Raw genomic sequence first — 17858 nt, forward strand, 5'->3', positions numbered from 1 at the left:
CTGTGGAGCTGCTGAACTCTGAAACAGTCATACTAAATTTGCAATTAGCCATCAATTTTTGTAAAACGGCCCATATTTGAGCTTTATATAGTTGATTTCTCACATAAAAAAGTCTCCGAAGGGAATTTAGTAATGCAACAGCAGATGAACAATGTATAAAATTTCTGAGATTTGCGCGAACAAGATTTAGAAGACTAACTGACCTCAGATCAGTTAGTGGCCTATGTAAATTTTGGGGCGTTACAAAGATAGAAGGTAGAGCCAAATGAGAAGGAGTTGAGAAGTTCGCCCTCAACTTTTAGCTTTGTTCAGATTCGCCTGTTTTCAGAGGCAGTTTCAAATTGTGAGATTTGCAGAGGAAAGAGGTGTCAATGGGATTTTGAGCTTCTATGTATGTCCTATTTACCCTCCAAACTGTCGTTTTTCAACTATGACAAGATAAAATCGGTTTTGCATTCTATCACCCCAGCTGGTCGAGTCTCCAGAGGCTGGTTTTAGAACGTAAGGGACATCACCTGTTTCAACAGCCAATAGAGAAGTCAGCTGGTAAAGTCAGCTACAAACTATAGAAATAAAATGATCCATAATACATTTTATTTTTATGTTATAAACAGTCAGCTGGTAGAAATGGAAGGGTTTTAGAAGGAGGCTATGGACCGCCCACGAGCACGGTATATGGTCAAGCTAGTTAGAGAGTGACTGAAGAGAGGGAGCGCCCAGCGAACAAAGCATGAATTACAGAAATAAACCGTTGTTTTATTAGACACCTAACCGTCTAGTTAGGTTAGAAAAAAGATTGTTGTTTGGATTAAAACACTGGTCCCCTTATGTAGTACTCCTGGGACACAAACACGTTTCCTGGATGGTTTTTCCCTGGGAACGCAATCTCCGCTCCCCCGCTGTTTTATGACCCAACCGTCCACCCCGACCCCGAGCCCTACGCGGACTGGAGCGCTCTTATTCAGCAGCAGTCACTGTGGAGCATAGAGCAATAAATACATGGTACACATACGAATTACAGCACGTTACTTTTCGTAGCTATATGTACGAGGGGTTCCTGAGAAAAGCCTGCACAGTGAAGATGCTGTAGCTCTGCTGTGATCTATCATGTCTTCAACATGCACAGCGTGTAGCAATGTGAACGCTTCATAGGAGGCAGAGCAGCATCTTTTCACAAGTTTCTGATAGTGAGATATTTCTCATACATATAACTGCATGCATTTGGGTTCACACCACACTGTGCTGTCTCTTCCTGTCAAAAAAAGTGAGGTGTTGCTGCTTTCTGAGAGATTCACATTCTTCTGCTCTCAGATGAAAACGCAAGGCAGTCAAAAGTATGACACACGAAAAAAAATAAAGAAGGCCATCAAAAATCAGCATGAACAAGATTATTGTACATTTTGTACACACAATGACGATGGTACACCAATCAAACAGACTAAAACATTGTACAACAGTGTGCTTAAAAAATAACAACAGGTGCTTCCTGAGTCTATCTGGTGGCTGAATAAATAACAGTTGACGCCACTTCTGTCTTTGGCGCCAGCCGGTGGTTTCTTTCTGTTTTTGGGCGAAAGGTCACTGCTGCATAGTTCAGATCATCGGAGCCCAGACTCTGTGAATAGAAATATGTTCAGTCACTATTCTCAACATGACATTATAACTGACAACTTGGAAGTGGTTGTAGCACCTGCTGAAATACATTTTTAGATAAAATGGAATACACTTCACCTCTGTCTGTTGTAGATTCCGTTCCTCAATGTGAGCTTAGTGACGAAAAATATGGTTGGGCCGTCAATTCACTATCACTGGCATTTGACACTGTATTGCACAATATTGCTGTTAATACATTTTGTTAAATAGGAAGTTGTTTAAAAAAGTTGTGAAAATACAATACAACTAAGTATAACTGTCATGTTGTCCTCGGGTCAAATTTGACCCGTTTTCAACATTTTTTATATCAGAAATATGGGTTTCTTTCAACCAAATTGCCCAAAAATAAAATGGATGGTTCCATACAAAACTCTTCGCAAGTACAAAATTAATGATCAGTTTAATTTTGTGTTATTATTCAATTTCATAGCATTTGAGAACATAAAAAAGGTTCAAAACAGTATTCTGACTTAACTTTGACAGTCTGTACAGATCTTAACAAAATAATTCATAATTTCATTTTTTTTAAACAAAAAAAGTTGGCCTAATTTCATATCAATGAAGTTTATTGACCATGAATTCAAAAAATCAGTGTAAAATTTGTGGTAATAAGTTGGTGTTAGTGGTAGTACAGAAAAGCTCCACAGAAGTCGAAAAAATAGTGACATAAACTTTGAAAAAAAGCATTAAAAACTAGGGGTGGGGGAGAAAATCGATACAGCATAGTATCGCAATATTTTCCGTGGAAATACTGTATCAATACACAGACGTCAAGTATTGATCTATCATTATATATGTGTTGGTCAGTTTGTCTACTTGACAATCCCATTTTGCAGCAATCAAATGGAAGTGAGATGGACAAACAGAGAAATGTATCTTTTTAGATAAAACAGATGTTGACAAAGTTTCCTTTTGGGGACATCATTTGAAATTGGGAAAAATTTGAAGTTGGAAAAAAGGTAATAAATTGCAATATATCGCAGAATATTGCAATATGTTCAAAATCACAATATCATATCGTGATTCGTGACATAAGTATCGTGATGATATCGTATCGTGAGGCCTCTGGTGATTCCCATCCCACAATAAAAACGGCAAATCAGGGAGGACAAGTAAAAGTTGCACGGTCAGCAGTAAGACAACACAAGGGATAATTACCTTTCTGAAGCTTTTTGATTTTAACAGCCTGACAAATGATGATCATAGCGAGGAAAGCTGTCAGAGCGCCCAGGATCCCACTCATCAGCTTTGTTATTCCATCAAACATATCTACAAGAAAAAATAATATAATAATTTAATAATCATTAAATTAGACTCTGTACATTTAACCTAAATAAATAAATCTAAAGGTCCACATTACCTAAATTAAATGCGGATAGTATTCCATCAGTAGGCCACATCAATCAAAACAGACAGACCAAACTTTGCAACACTCTTACCTTGAACCTCTAAATATGTCGCATCGACAATAACCAGGTTTTTTGTTATCATATATCCACAGAAATACAGCCCAGAGTCGGATGAATTCACTTGTTTGATTTTGAGAAAAACAGCAGACATGTTGGATGTCATTTCAAATTTTCCATTTTGAAATCCATCACAGAGTGTAGCAGGCTCAGGAGCCTCGAACATGAAGGAGACACAGCGGGGCTGGGATCTCTTGACCGCTCTGAACCAATATATCTGAGAGGGAGTACTGGAAAAGTTGGAGCACAGCAGAGTGACGTCTTCCCCAGGCTGAACCTCCACAGTCTGAGACTCAGAAACTGAGACGGAGATCCAGCCTGAAACAAACAGAATTATTCATCATTTTGCTGACAGAGCAACAGGAATTCAACCAGTGCCTTTATACAATTTAATGCAGTCAATGCTGTGGAGTAATCCAATGGCAGTACTTACTGAGGCAGCAGAGAAGTAAAACTGTCATCAAGGTGAAGTTCCTCATTGTGCGAATGATCGTGGCACTGCAATGGTACTTTACACTGAGCTCCACCCCCACCACACACACACACTCCCCCACCCATCCATACACATCCACACACACAGCCTGAAGAACTTGTGTGACTTACAACAAACCGTGCTGTTTGTGAATGTCACATCTTGGGATAGGAATGAGTAGTGTGTTGAGTTTGAAGGCTTACCCATCATGTTGTTAGTCCACTCAGTAATACTCTTTAACGTGATGTTATTTCAGGTGCTTTTAAACAGCTTGTCAGTGCCCATTTAGATTTCCATTTGGTCATATTGTTCTGATAGGGAAAAGCAACCCGAACAAAAAGGGCCAGAGATCATGATTGTGGACATCAAAATTAACATTGATATTTTTTTTTTGCTTTTTTTGCTGTTTATGTTTTAAGTACTACTGGCAGTTAACTTTAGCCCCTCGGTCAAGTTTAGCGGTTGTTAAAGTAAAGTGTAACCAACAAAGAGGAACTGTGAGCCGGTGTAGCGCTCACCGTGAGGTGGCGGTCGTGACAGTTATGTTTAGCTTCAGAAAGGTGACTGTCTTGTGACGACATGACAATTACGGTCTTTCCATTCTTTTTAATTTGGTTAGTGTGTTTAGGCCGCACGGGGGACAATTTTAAATCAACGATAGAGAGCTTTTCCCGCTTCAGTCCCCCTACAGGTTGGAAGCAGAATTGTCCATTACATTACATTGTCCAGTTCATTCAAACTAGAGGGGAGCGGGGCACCGAAGTAACACTTTTGGTTTTGGCTAAATATTCGAGTTTTACTGCTCATATTTTTATACAAGCAACATACATATCTCTGCTACAAATGTGCACTGGAAGTTTGTTTGTAGGACCTACCGTTCTTGAACAATTCCACAGAGAGTGGCGATAGGTGAAATATTACAACCTGCCCCATATGCAGGTTTAGTTGTAACAGATAGAGGGTTAGTTGTAACACTTGTTAAAAAGTTGGATTTAACACAAATAATTCAATAGCATTGTGCTATACACCTAATAAAATTCTATAAAACACTTCCTTACTAACTCTGCATAATATAATAGTTAAATGTATGGATCTATTAAAAAAGTAATAAAAATAAATAGATAAAAAACATTTAAAAAAAGAAATGTGGACAAAAGAAATGCAATACACAGTTGTTCACGCTGTACCGTAATACTTTCAAAATATTGGTTTTGAAACATTAATGCACATAAAAGACTTTGTGAGTTAAAAATGGCTCCTTTTGTAGTATAATTATAGGTGCGGCTTAGTTGTAACACCGCAACTAGCCCCGCTGTGACGCGTTTACCTCAGGACTGGCTAGCACTTGCTAAGCGATGGTCACATCTTTTAAAATGGTACGATGTTTTAGCCAAGAGGATGGTGATCAAGACAATATAAGTTTAGACACACTGACTTTCACACGCTCTTTAGAAATCGAAAAATACTTCTGACCAAAATAAATACTTACATGATGCCAAAACACAGTTTCTTCTCTCTCTCGGAGACAGCGGAAGTAAACAGAATTCCAAGTTGGCGGGAACACGTCTAATGGCAATGTCATTACATGCCCTGAAGCACATCCGGTTCTACCCTGTGCAACCATCTAAAAAAAACGTGTTACATTTAACCCCGCGTTACTTTTTGCTCCGCGCTCCCCCAGATCCGCTACCCAATCTGGCAAACTTGCATTATGTAACGTAATGGACAATTCCGCTTCCAACCTGTAGGGGGACCGAAGCGGGAAAAGTTCTCTAGTGTTGCTTTAAAACAATGCTGTTTTTTCACTTTTTGACGGAAACTGAGCGCTGCATAGTTCAGAGCCCAGGTTCTGTAAGAAACATATTAACAGTCGGTTTGTAAGAAAAAATAGAATCATGTCCCTCTTTCTGAGCTAAATGACAAAAATATCATCTCTAAATTGTTCTAAAACAAAGTTTTGCATTTACAACTAACATAAAAACACAAGTACCTGTATGAAATTTCCTGATTTTGACAATCAGACCAATGACGACTGGAACGAGGAAAAGAATCAGACCAAGGAGGATCACACTGGTCAGGCTCGTTATTCCATCAAACACTTCTACAAGAAAGATCATTAAATCAAACGTGTGGGTTGAGATCAGTCCATATTTGACAGTAGAAAAGTGCACACATAGGCTATCTGTTTCTTCACAATAAAAAAATAATCTTACCTTGAACTTTTAGATATGTTGCAGTGACAATTACTGGCTTTCCATCTGAGTAAAATCCACAGAAATACAGTCCAGAGTCAGCTAAATCCACATGGGTGATGTTGAGGAAGAGGGTAGTGGTGTTGGATGTCATGTTAAATTTTCCATTTTGAAATCCATCGTAGAGTGAAGCATTTGAATCAGAGCTCCACATGGAGGAGATACGGCTGATGTTGGGTCTGCTGTCCAGTCTGAACCAGAACATGTGCCCGGTAAAGCTGCTGAAGTTGGAGCACATCAGTGTGACTTGTTCAGCAGGCTGGAGCTCCACAGTGTGGAACTCAGAAACACAGACAGAGATCAAACCTGAAACAAACAACATGCTCATTCCTTCACTTCAACTTGGAATTCAACACAATGCACGCACATTGTTATTAAAGGATTGTTTTACGTTTCAGTGCTGCTTTAAAAAGACGTTAACGATTGTTGTATTCAAAAAAGTGGTGGAGATACTTACAGAGTAAAGCTGTTACCAAGGCGATGTGTACAGGAGACTGCAGCAGACTGAACTGTGCTCCAGTAAGAGTGCTCTCAGCGGGGGTAGAGGGGAGAGGCGGGGTTTCTTTAGCCTATCCAGCTGCTCAGACTAACAACATAGATGCTTTCAGAAAGATGGCAGTCACAGCCACAGCTGTTCTTATTAAAAGCTGATTTTTATTCATCTGACTGCTGTTGACACATTACTATACAATGGTTGGGTCATTCACATTTTGATGTGAGAAACCCACCATGTCACGTTATATATCTTTTCACCTGAGTTATGTTCACACCACACCTCTGTCTCTTCCTGTCAGACAAGTGATGTGTAGCTCTCTCCCTCCATCTAACTCTGACAGGAGACTCTGGACAGTCTCCTCCTCCATCAAACACCAATCATCTTTTGTTCTCAGATTAAGATCTAACAAACACAAGCAGTCAGAAGGAGACTTTGGCTGGAATGTAGAACTAGAATTGTAGCAGATATTGCATACTTTAAATAAATATAAAATATTTATTCCAAAATTAGATTTTTTTTTCCCAACAGTGACAGCTGTTTAGTAGCAGGTAAAGCATCAGTTTCACTCTGAGCTGTAGTTCCAGATGTTTCCTGAGTCTATCTGGTGGCAGCATACACCACATCTGGCTCCAGCTGGTTCTCTGATTCAGGCCTTCTGCTGCTTGATTTACACATTTACATTTCTGCAGTGGTGGAAGAAGTATTGAGACCCTTTACTTAAAGGAATATGCCACCATTTGTTGAAATAGGTCTCCTCTATATTTATATAGGTGGGCAAACGCATTTTTGTCTCAGTGCATGCATTGTCTTAGTCCAGCGGCGCCGCCGCTAGCTTAGCTTAGCGTAATGAATGGAATCCTTTGTTGCCGTTAGCATGTCGTGAGTAAAAGTGACCCAACAACAACAAAAACAAAACCTAATTACTTCTTGTGGCCTGTGTATTCACAACAAGTAAAAATGGCAATGCAGATTAAGACTAGACGATTTCCTAGGTAGATATTGACTTGGGACTATATTGGGTGGAAGTAGGCTACAGCCGAAGCACTGCTACTCGGGCAGCTAGTACCTAACCTGTGTGCAGTAGGCTACTCTCAGACATGCCGTGACCCAACCGTTTCTACAGTCGATATCTAAAGCAGCTGGGTGCTCTCCTGCTGCAGTCTAGTAGTCATTGTGTTTGTTTCATAATGAAAGAGTTTTGAGATTCATGTCACCCAAAAAGAAAAGGTCTTCAGCCTTGATTTAAAAGAACTGAGAGTTGCAGCGAACCTACATTTAGGTGTGGATCATTAAAAAAAAATGTAAACAAGTCTCCCGAAGAGAAACGGCCATCTCTCTCTCTCCCCCGCCTCTGCCTGCTGCGCTGTGGCCGTGTGTGTGTGTGTGTGTGTGTGTGTGTGTGTGTGTGTGTGTGTGTGTGTGTGTGTGTGATAGAGAGAGTGAGTTTAACTCCGAAAATGCAATGAACCACAGGTTCCCCTTAATCTTATGATGGACATGTATTGTGATATTTAAACAAACTATCCGCAAAATTAAAGCCTCTTATTTACGAGACCAGGTCTGAGAGACCTCCAGTTTACAGCGGAGTCTCCGAGCAACGAAGTAGCGGCCCCGGCAGGCTTGAGATTGTATTTTAAGTATTTCTATTTATTTTGAGTTTTATATTTGATGTTTCTGTCATTCAATTAAAGATTTCAAAGATTTCAGTTTAAGCATTTCTATTCAAGCTTTGCATTTTAAACTTGACTTTTTACATTGAACTTTACATTTTCAAATTATCATTTTACATTTCAACTTTGCTTTTTCAGTTTCCTTTTCTTTTTTAAATTTAATTATGGCATGATTTTTCCTAGTAGAGTAGTAAAATAATATTTTTAATTTGATCTCGCTTCGTTTTCTCTTTGGACTTTCAATTTGAATTATGAATAAATATTTCCTCCATAGTCTTAAACACGTGAAATCTTTCATATGAGGATGTGAGAGTGTCACACTGCTTCAGGCGTCTTTTCACAAGTTTGATAGATGCTCATGTGAAGATAAAGCAGCAGCGTTCAAGTCTGTCCCAAGTGTAAAGATACAGAGACAGATAACTCCCCGTTTGTGACCACAGTTCAAACTGCAACAAAGGGCATGTGGGTGTCAAGACATATTTATTAAAAAAAAAAAAACTAAACCAATCTTTTTAAATTAGAGAGAGAGAGAGAGAGAGAGAGAATGAGATACATGAGTGAAAAGCACTTTGAAAAAGATCATGTTTGCTAAATCTTGTTAATGAAGAGTGTTAGGACAGGTACAGTAGGCCTATGCAGTTTGCAGGCAGAGAAAAACTTACATTGGATAGTTTGGCTTTGAGTCTTTAGCCTGATTTTGTTGGTGTGTCTTCCATTGTGTGTGTACAAGAAAAGCATGTAATGAATAATCTTTCTGTCCGTTGTTAGATATAGCATGTAAGAGAGAAAAATAGTTAAAAAGTAAACTGTCAAACTGGATTGCTGATGTATCTCTGTTTTGTTATACCCCAAAACTAGTATAGACACACAGCTATTAAGTCAGCAATAACAATGTCTAATGATTAATATGATAAAGCATCAGTTTTACTCTAAACAGCTTTTCTCGTCGCTTCCTGAGTCTATCTAGTAGAAGCATACACAACATTGGGCTCCACTTCTCTTGTTTTTCTTGTTTTTGGACGGAAAGCCACAGCTGCGTAGTTCAGCTCTTCAGAGGCCCGGTTCTGTCAAAGAGAATATTCACACTCACTTATCTTGAACGAAATTATGACTTGACATCATGGGTGATTTTATACTTTTTTTCTTTTTTATCAATTTTGGTGCTTCAAGTGAGAGAACTTGTCTGTTAGTGACAGAGGACAAACAATTACAGGTTCAAAGGGCTTGAAACAGGTTTAATATCCTGTGTGTCTGTCTCCGATGCTATGCACCTGTAACCCAGTCAAGGAAAGGGTTAACAGAAACCTAGTTTTGGCCAATCAGAGGAGGTTGTACCAGACTCCCGCCTTTGGCTGAGTCTCTATCTGATCTGTCAGAGGGAGAGCAGGAGACGGTTGTGAAGTTTAACGTTGGTAGTCCCCAGAGAAGAAGTTGGTCATTTCATGGTGCAGATTAGAACCCAAGTTGAAACGTAAGAAACTAAAATTGCTGAATGTTAGAACATTGTGTCAAATTGGTCGTTATTACTGTGACTTATAAAGTGTCAGGTTTAGTTCCATAACAGTGTTAATAGTTTAACAAAATGTTAGCTGACATTGTTGTTCAGTAGCTAGCTCAGAGATTATCAGCTAATTATACTAATTAAAGGTCTAATATGTAATATTTGTACTGTAATAAATCCAAAGATGACACCAATGCCTTATCAGATATTAAGGAAACATGTTAAACTGAAATACTATCTTTTCTGACAACAATGCTAATGTCAGTATTTTTTATTTTTGAAATTTACATTCCGTGATGGAATTTCTGTTTATGTTTTGATCTGTGTGTTGTTATCAACGGCCCAGTTTGACAGCCAGGCTGGGTTGCCAGATATACCTGTAAAAACGTAAACCCAGCGCGCTACAGCTGTAACGGTAGTACAGCCATGAAAGCAGCACACAAACGAACAGGATCAACGGAGATAGATTCTACCCAACGTAAAAAAAAAAACAGCATGTTTCTAACAGTTGCGTGACCAGAGACTTAACAACCCCCTGGTAAATATTGGAGATGTATTTGAAAGATGGAGACAGCTTAGATCCCAAACGGACGCAGAGTTGGCTTATTTTCTCCTGAACAGGTAAGCATTAGCTTCAGGCTAATTTATCACAGCTACTAGGCATTTTTTGTCATTTCAACATTTTGAACAGTATTTTGAATTGGTAGTGCAGTAACTATTTTAACCGCTAGCTGCCAGTATTACATACATTATTACATATTGCACCTTTAACTATTTTAAATGATGAAACAAACACAAGTAAATGATAAAAGTTGATTCACCTCAGGCTGTTGTGGATTCTGTTCTTCATTGGCAGCTGAATGAAAGAGACAAAACGTCCAATCAGGTCACTGACAATCATTATTCATCATTGCTTTACTCTTATTCTGATTCTGCAAACATTACATTTTTTATTCTCTCAACATATTCACACAATTAGAGAAGTAATGGAATAAAAACAGAAAACAAGATAGAAAGAGTAGCTTTCAGGAAGTACCTTTCTGAAGTTTCCTGATTGTAACAACCAGACCAATGATGACCAATAAGAGGAGAACAGTCAGAGCTCCCAGGATCAAACTCATCAGCTTTGCTGTTCCATCAGACTCTGCTGAAAGAAAGAGAATAGAATTACTCTGTTTTCATTTACTGGCTCAGGAACTGTGAGAACATTCAATCTTTTATGTTGAATCTTACTTTCAGACTTCCTGTCGTCGTCATCATGAGATTCATCGCTGCCTTTTAACAAAATAAAAGATACATTTACTTATGATTGATTTGAAAAATTGTATCACTCTCTTATTTGGAATCTTTTCAAATAGTCACAGGTGTTCTTTTTGGGCAATTCATAAATTAGCAAATATAGAAAGAAAGTTTTTCATTTACAGGCTTGAGAACTGTGAGAACATTAACCAAAGTTAGGATAGACACATTGTTTTTATCTTGAAAGGACTAGCAGTCACTCTGCTCAACTAAAGAAATGTGAAAGAGAATCTTACTTTCAGACTTCCTGTCAGCGTCATCATGAGAATCATCACTGTCTTTAAACAAAATCAAGATAAGTTCATGTCTGATTTTACCTTGAAAAATTTTCGTTTTAAAATGATGACATGTGCTCTTTTTTTTGCCAATTATGATATTAGCATATATAAAAAGAAGAAAACAGAACACCGGATATTTAAAATCTTACCTTTAACATTGAAGTGTATCGCGCTGAAATCATAACGTCCTCCGATGTAAAATCCACATAAATACAGTCCAGAGTCAGATACATCCACATGTTTGATTTGGAGAGAGAGAGTGGAGATGTTGGTACTCATGTTGAATCTTCCATTTTCACTGTATAAAGGTGTTCCTGTAGACCTGGTCATCGTGGAGATCCAGCTGGCCTTGGTTCTGTTGACCACTCTCAACCAGAGTGTTGGAGCCTCTCCTTTGGACGGGTTAGAGCATGTGAGTGTGACTTCTCCACCCGGCCGACCCTCCACAGTCTCAGTATGAGACTCAGAACCTGAGACTGAGATCCAGCCTGAAACAAACAGCAGAGACTTGTTATAGGAAGGTAAACAATACCTCTTAATACATATAATAATAAGCTTTAATGCTGGAAGTAATAAAGTTGAGAGAAAAGTCTTGTCAGTACTTACTGATGCTGCAGAGAATTAAAGCTGTTATCAGGCTCCGTTTCATCGTGGTGCGTATGATCACAGCTCTGTGATGTCTAACTGTGCTCCAGGAAGGCTGCTCTCAACTTCAGAGGTGGAGTCTTTTGTTCTTGCTTATCTAGTTGTTCAAGTTAAAGTTGGCGATGCGCGTGGCCTAGCAGGGTGGAAACAGAATGGACAGCGCAGGCAAAAGAGAAAAAGTCGAGGTGGAGAGAAAGAGAAAAGCTGGAGCTGAGAGAGAGAGCGCATTAAAAGAGAGAAAAGCCCTGGAGGTTAAGTGCAGCTAAAGAACTAAAAAAGAAATGGTAGCAGGGCCGACCACAGCATGTCATACTACCCTTCCTGAGCTAACAGAGCTTCATGATGATCAACACAAGTCCAGTCAGGAAATACCACTCCAAAAGTATACACAATCATGTATATGAATATTTTTATCTGTAGCCTTAATTATGGAAGTGTAATTGACTCTTTAAACTGAAGAGACTTGGCTGGTTTTTACTATTGTGGCTGATGTTTGAAGTCTTTTTTTTGTGTAGTAATGAAACTAAAATATAGGTTACTGGCATAAGCTAAACTGATTTTCTCTTTTTTTTCAACAAAACAGTATATGTGGTATTTTGTCAATATGAATGTGGAGATAGGCCTGGGCTGACGTTAGATTCCCAGCCTGAATGGAGCTGATCAACAAGCTCTATTTGGATGTTTTGTATGGAGAGGGAGGGAGAGATGCTGTGCTGCTGCCAGAAGAACCACTGACTGAGTTTACTCTGAGCAAGAAGTCACTAAAAAGGGTCTGAAAAGTCTCTAATGGAGCATGCCCACTGTACGAGACCTGACTGGCGACATAAATCACACTCATTCATTGTCTGTGCACAAAGCATGCTGGGATACCTCGATACGAACAAAGCTGGCAGTGCGACGGGAAGAACACGCCCCAGAAATGGTAGAACGTGCGGCCCATGTACTAAGGCTCAGTCCTTACCGCAGCGGCCCAGCTTCAAGTCCGACCAGCGTCCCTTTGCTGCATGTCATCCTCCTCTCTCTACCTCCTTTACTGGCTTCATCTGTCCTGTCAATTAAAGACCAAATAGCCCCCCCCCCCAACAAAGAATTGCTGCCTCAGGGAAGGTGGCAGCTATTGTTGGTGAAGCCGGTGGGTAAATGAGCAGCAGAGGTGAGCTAACCAGACCTACACTGTACTTGAAACATGTGAGAAATGACTCATTTTTTACGAAAGACAAAGGAGCCGTGTGCGTGCGGCGCAGTCTTTTTTTTCTTTATCTCCCTTTCCCGCCGTGTGGTGCGTGTGCCCACTCGCGGTGCGAAGCGCGTATCCGACACTCTAATGATGCTGATAGACGGTCTTTACAGTTGGGCTGTAAACGGGTTCGGGCTTTTAAAAAGCTGTCAATCAAAATATACGGGTCGGGCTCGGGCCGAACTCTGTCGGGCTCGGGCCTGATTACAGCTCTAGTGTGTGTGTGTGTGTGTGTGTGTGTATCAATTTTATTTAGCTGGTCCGACTCCGGGGACGGAGGCCCTTCCAGAGCAGGCACAGGTGATTCAGTGGGCGGGCCCCGACCCACAATGCCCACCATGCTGCCCGGTGTGCTGGACTAGAGCTGCATCTCATGTCCCTTAAATCACATTCCCCAACTCCTTAGTCTATTTTCCACGACGTTCCACTTCCGGGATTGCTTCGTTGTTGATGGAAATTCTGCCGGATTTCACTCTTTTCAGCCGGATGTCTGGTACCTTCCATTTTGTTTTTGTTGGCGTTCTAAACTCTGGTGGATTTCTGAGGACTATGGTTAGCTGCTCCTCAGATCTCTGCAGGGTAAATCCAGACAGCTAGCTAGACTATCTGTCCAATCTGAGTTTTCTGTTGCACAACTAAAATAACTTTTGAACGTCCACATGTTCCACCAAAACAAGTTCCTTCCTGAGGCTATTTTGCAGAGGCGCCGTGGCTTTCCTGGAGCTCAGCACCGCCCAAGACGTGATAGGTTTAAAGAAATGCCAATAAACCAGAGCACGTTCTTCTCTCATCCCGGAATGCTGTGTGGACTAGTCAGACCCTCCTCTGAGGTCTATCAATGCGAGACTACCGACTCCTCCCCTTGCCTCCCTTCCTCGCGTCTTAGTCCCTCCCACCGAGGAGACACAGGAGAGATGCAAGTATATCATGAGAGGAGAGAGGCAACGAGGAGATGTGCTTTAGAGGGACGAGACGTCCTTTCTTCTGAAGCGTCACATGAATTCATCAGCTGGGCGGAGTCAGCAACTCCTTCAGCTGCACGGCTTCCAGGAAGGCTGCTCTGGTGTTTCCTCAGTTATAGCTCCTCGATGAGTTTATTTCATAAAATAAAAGTACATGGAATAGCCGTTTTCCCCCCTAAGATGCTTTATAGTGTGCGAGTGTGAAGATGTGTGTTTCCATTCACACCCACTTCATGCAGTGACTGGTCAGCTGTGTGGAGGTGAGAAAGTTAGCCTGGTTTGAACTTCTCTCTCTAACCCCAGCAACTATTTCTGCCACTTGTTGTGTGAACAACCAAGTGCAACACTAATCTGCCTTCCAGGAGGCAGGTCGTCTGAAAATGTACGCCTTCATCTCCATATTTAAATGATGCTGGGTCTCTCCCCCACAGTTAATGTCAGAACAATGTAACTACATTCTCTCTTTGGTCGAGTTACTGCAGTAATGGGATTCTTTTTCTAAATGACAACGAGCAGGTGAAGGGAAGAAGTATGCAGATCTTTTACTTCAGTAAAAGTACTAATACCACACTATGAAAATACTCTGTAATTGACATTTTTTAAGTAACATGCAGGCAGCTGCATTGAGAGGACTAAGTAGCAGTCTGTCATGTCTTAAACACGTGAATGTTTTCATATGAGGATGTGAGAGTGTCACACTGCTTCAGGCCTCTTTTCACAAGTTTGATAGATGCTCATGTGAAGATAAAGCAGCAGCGTTCAAGTCTGTCCCAAGTGTAAAGATACAGAGACAGATATCTCCCTGATACTGTTTGTGACCACAGTTCAAACTGCAACAACGGGCATGTGGGTGTCAAGACATATTTATTTAAAAAAAAAACTATACCAATCTTTTTAAAATACAGAGAGAGAGAGAAGACATGAGTGAAAAGCACTTTGACAAATGTTTGCTAAATCTTGTTAATGAAGAGTGTTAGGACAGGTACAGTAGGCCTATGCAGTTTGCAGGCAGAGAAAAACTTACATTGGATAGTTTGGCTTTGAGTCTTTAGCCTGATTTTGTTGGTGTGTCTTCCATTGTGTGTGTACAAGAAAAGCATGTAATGAATGGTCTTTCTGTTCTTTGTTAGATATAGCATGTAAAAGAGAAAAACAGTTAAAAAGTAAACTGTAAAACTGGATTGCCGCTGTATCTCTGTTTTGTTATTCCCCAAAACTAGTATAGACACACAGCTATTAAGTCAGCAATAACAATGTCTAATGATTAATATGATAAAGCATCAGTTTTACTCTAAACAGCTTTTCTCGTCGCTTCCTGAGTCTATCTAGTAGAAGCATACACAACATTGGGCTCCACTTCTCTTGTTTTTCTTGTTTTTGGACGGAAAGCCACAGCTGCGTAGTTCAGCTCTTCAGAGGCCCGGTTCTGTCAAAGAGAATATTCACACTCACTTATCTTCAACGAAATAATGACTTGACATCATGGGTGATTTTAGATCCTTTTTAGAGGGGCTCAAGACCCCCTAAATTTCATCTCAGCCCCCTAAAAATTATAATAATATTTTTATTTTTTATCAATTTGGGTTCTTCAAATGAGAGGTTACGAACTTATCTGTTAGTGACAGAGGACAAACAATTACAGGTTCAGAGGGCTTGAAACAGGTTTAATATCCTGTGCCTGTCACTCGCCAATGCTATGCACCTGTAACCCAGTCAAGGAAAGGGTTAACAGAAACCTAGTTTTGGCCAATCAGAGGAGGTTGTACCAGACTCCCACCTTTGGCTGAGTCTCTATCTGATCTGCCAAGTTGAAACGTAAGCAACTAAAATTGCTGAATGTTAGAACATTGTGTCAAATTGGTCATTATTACTGTGACTTATAAAGTGTCAGGTTTAGTTCCATCACAGTGTTAATAGTGTCAAAAAATGTTAGCTGACATTGTTGTTCAGTAGCTAGCTCAGAGATTATCAGACAGTGAAGTTACTGATTTATCAGTAATGACATTTGCAAGGCATTGTATTAGAGTCCGGATCGGCCCGACCCCGAGCCCGACACAGTTAAAATCAAATTTCTTCTCATACTAATGACATATGTAGGCTATGTTTTTATGTGGAAAACCCGCTGTAATTAAGCAACTGTAGGAAGATGAGCGCATCAGCGCACACGGAAAACAAGCGCACGTTAAGCTGTTAAAATGTTAACCTTTCCTGGTCGCTTCGTTTCCGACCGTGATCAGACAACCGGGGGAGACTGGTTACCTCCAGGGCCGACGTTATAAAATGAATAACGTCGGAGTTAAAATCCCGTTTCTGGTGAGACAATGAATGAACTTGGCTTTCAGTCTGGGCTTTATATTGGACACCGCACACACTGTGTACAAAACTTAAACTTATTCCACCAACTCTGCTCTGGTTGCATACAACATGTCTGCTTCCTCTTTCTCTATCTCTCTTCTGCCCACTTTCCACACACACACACACACACACACACACAACAACACAACACACACACACACACACACACACACACACACACACACACACACACACACACACACACACACACACACACACACACAGAGCTCTCTTAAAGGAGCTGCAGCACCATTTTACAACAAATGCCTTATCACACTGATGTGACCGAGCCCGACCCGAACCGACCATCGTTTCTAAATATCTGTCCGAACCCGGCCCGGCCAGTCAGGTCCCGTCGGGTCCTGTCGGACTCGGGTCGGGTATCCATGCCTTACACTGTATCCATGTCTCATTAGAGGCTGAGCCCCCTTAAAGGTCTGATCCTAGAATCACTCCTGTTTGACATCATTTTTAAATGATGAAACAAATACAAGTAAATGATAATAGTTGATTTACCTCAGGCTGTTGTGGATTCTGTTCTCCATTTGCAGCTGAATGAAAGAGACAAAACATCCAATCAGGTCACTGACAATCATTATTCATCATTACTTTACTCTTAGGCCCCGTCCACACGTACCAAAACGATCTTTTTTTTACCCGTCTTCCCTGGATTCGTTTCAAGAATAGTTGCGTCCAAACGAATCCACTTGTAAATGACTCAACATGCTACTTCATAGTCCAGGCCTATAGGCGGCGCTGTTTCTGCTACAGAAATTCACCAAAAAACGGAGAAGAAGAGCATAGTCACTTCCACGTCCCATCCATGGTCCCATCATAACATGACTAGCTAGATTATCATTTTCTCTTAATACATCCGTGGACTATAATAACTTTCACCACTACTCATTTTATAAAAGGCCGCCGCAAGAAAATGTGTCTTTGTTTACGTTGTATAATGTGCTGTTGGATTGCTTTTTATTTTGCATGATTGCAGCGCGCTAGCAGCGAGCTAACGTTAGCGCGCTAACGTTCGCTAGCTCTAACATCGGCAGTCAAACAAACATCAATGATCCATGAATGATGTCTTTTTAATAATCTATAATTTTTTCTTGCAGTAGCCTTTCTACGATAAGCCGTGGTAAAAGTTACTATAATCCGTTCAAGGAGTTTATAAGCAGACAGATTAGCTAGCTAGTTGATAAGTTGTCTACTTCCACTTTTATAAACAGATAGCCATAGCAGCTACGTTACTTCGCTGCTGGAGCGGTCAGCTACTTTAGCGATGTTTAACGTTGGCTACATAACGTCAGCAATATATCTTATGTAGAATCCAGAGGGAAGGGTCAGGGAGCAGAGACTCAGTATTTAGATGAAGTGAGCTGGTTTGACCATGGAGATGGGACATGCTCGCTTAGCTTCTGTTGTGTGCGTCAGCGGCCGTGGGAGAGGGTGTAAAAGAGGGGTGTGGCGATGACATCATCGATACGGATCCGTATTTACCATCCATACGAAGCCAAACGAGAGCAGTTTTCGGATTTTTTCACCCTGAGACCTGGTTTCAAAAAAGTGCGT

At 40.5% G+C, this 17858-nt stretch overlaps 3 protein-coding genes across 3 annotated transcripts; all 3 read right to left on the minus strand.

Annotated features, from left to right (window-relative positions):
- Positions 1–1373: 1373 nt before the first annotated feature.
- LOC120572386 lies at positions 1374–3654 on the minus strand. Its single transcript, XM_039821684.1, has 5 exons — positions 3553–3654; positions 3093–3437; positions 2812–2922; positions 1732–1766; positions 1374–1615 (listed from the first exon to the last, which is right to left on the minus strand). The coding sequence occupies exons 1-5, from the start codon at positions 3596–3598 to the stop codon at positions 1493–1495; spliced, it is 660 nt and encodes a 219-aa protein (XP_039677618.1). The 5' UTR covers positions 3599–3654; the 3' UTR covers positions 1374–1492.
- A 42-nt stretch (positions 3655–3696) lies between these two features.
- LOC120573543 lies at positions 3697–6706 on the minus strand. Its single transcript, XM_039823333.1, has 5 exons — positions 6614–6706; positions 6301–6412; positions 5805–6149; positions 5582–5692; positions 3697–3902 (listed from the first exon to the last, which is right to left on the minus strand). Exons 1-5 carry the CDS (start codon positions 6704–6706, stop codon positions 3877–3879), a joined length of 687 nt encoding a protein of 228 aa, XP_039679267.1. The 3' UTR covers positions 3697–3876.
- Positions 6707–8958: 2252 nt separating this feature from the next.
- On the minus strand, positions 8959–12050 carry LOC120572375. The gene is made up of 7 exons (XM_039821673.1): positions 11694–12050; positions 11237–11575; positions 11046–11087; positions 10744–10785; positions 10547–10657; positions 10332–10366; positions 8959–9073 (listed from the first exon to the last, which is right to left on the minus strand). The coding sequence occupies exons 1-7, from the start codon at positions 11734–11736 to the stop codon at positions 8969–8971; spliced, it is 717 nt and encodes a 238-aa protein (XP_039677607.1). The 5' UTR covers positions 11737–12050; the 3' UTR covers positions 8959–8968.
- Between the last annotated feature and the right edge of the window lie 5808 nt (positions 12051–17858).

Source organism: Perca fluviatilis, chromosome 14, assembly GCF_010015445.1.
Source record: "Perca fluviatilis chromosome 14, GENO_Pfluv_1.0, whole genome shotgun sequence".
Classification (NCBI taxonomy): Eukaryota; Metazoa; Chordata; class Actinopteri; order Perciformes; family Percidae; genus Perca; species Perca fluviatilis.

Bases quoted from the DNA above. Each gene is read 5' to 3' on its own strand.
- LOC120572386 (XM_039821684.1), bottom strand. From the start codon at position 3,598: ATGAGGAACTTCACCTTGATGACAGTTTTACTTCTCTGCTGCCTCA. The intron at 3,438-3,552 runs GTAAGTACTGCC...TGTTTGTTTCAG, and splicing joins TTTACTTCTCTGCTGCCTCA to GCTGGATCTCCGTCTCAGTT. The intron at 1,616-1,731 runs GTGAAGTGTATT...TTCTATTCACAG, and splicing joins GGAATCTACAACAGACAGAG to AGTCTGGGCTCCGATGATCT.
- LOC120573543 (XM_039823333.1), bottom strand. From the start codon at position 6,706: ATGGAGGAGGAGACTGTCCAGAGTCTCCTGTCAGAGTTAGATGGAGGG. The intron at 6,413-6,613 runs GTGTGAACATAA...GCAGCTGGATAG, and splicing joins CAGGAAGAGACAGAGGTGTG to GCTAAAGAAACCCCGCCTCT. The intron at 5,693-5,804 runs GTAAGATTATTT...TCTTTCTTGTAG, and splicing joins AACATATCTAAAAGTTCAAG to AAGTGTTTGATGGAATAACG.
- LOC120572375 (XM_039821673.1), bottom strand. From the start codon at position 11,736: ATGAAACGGAGCCTGATAACAGCTTTAATTCTCTGCAGCATCA. The intron at 11,576-11,693 runs GTAAGTACTGAC...TGTTTGTTTCAG, and splicing joins TTTAATTCTCTGCAGCATCA to GCTGGATCTCAGTCTCAGGT. The intron at 9,074-10,331 runs GTGAATCAACTT...TCTCTTTGACAG, and splicing joins AGAATCCACAACAGCCTGAG to AACCGGGCCTCTGAAGAGCT.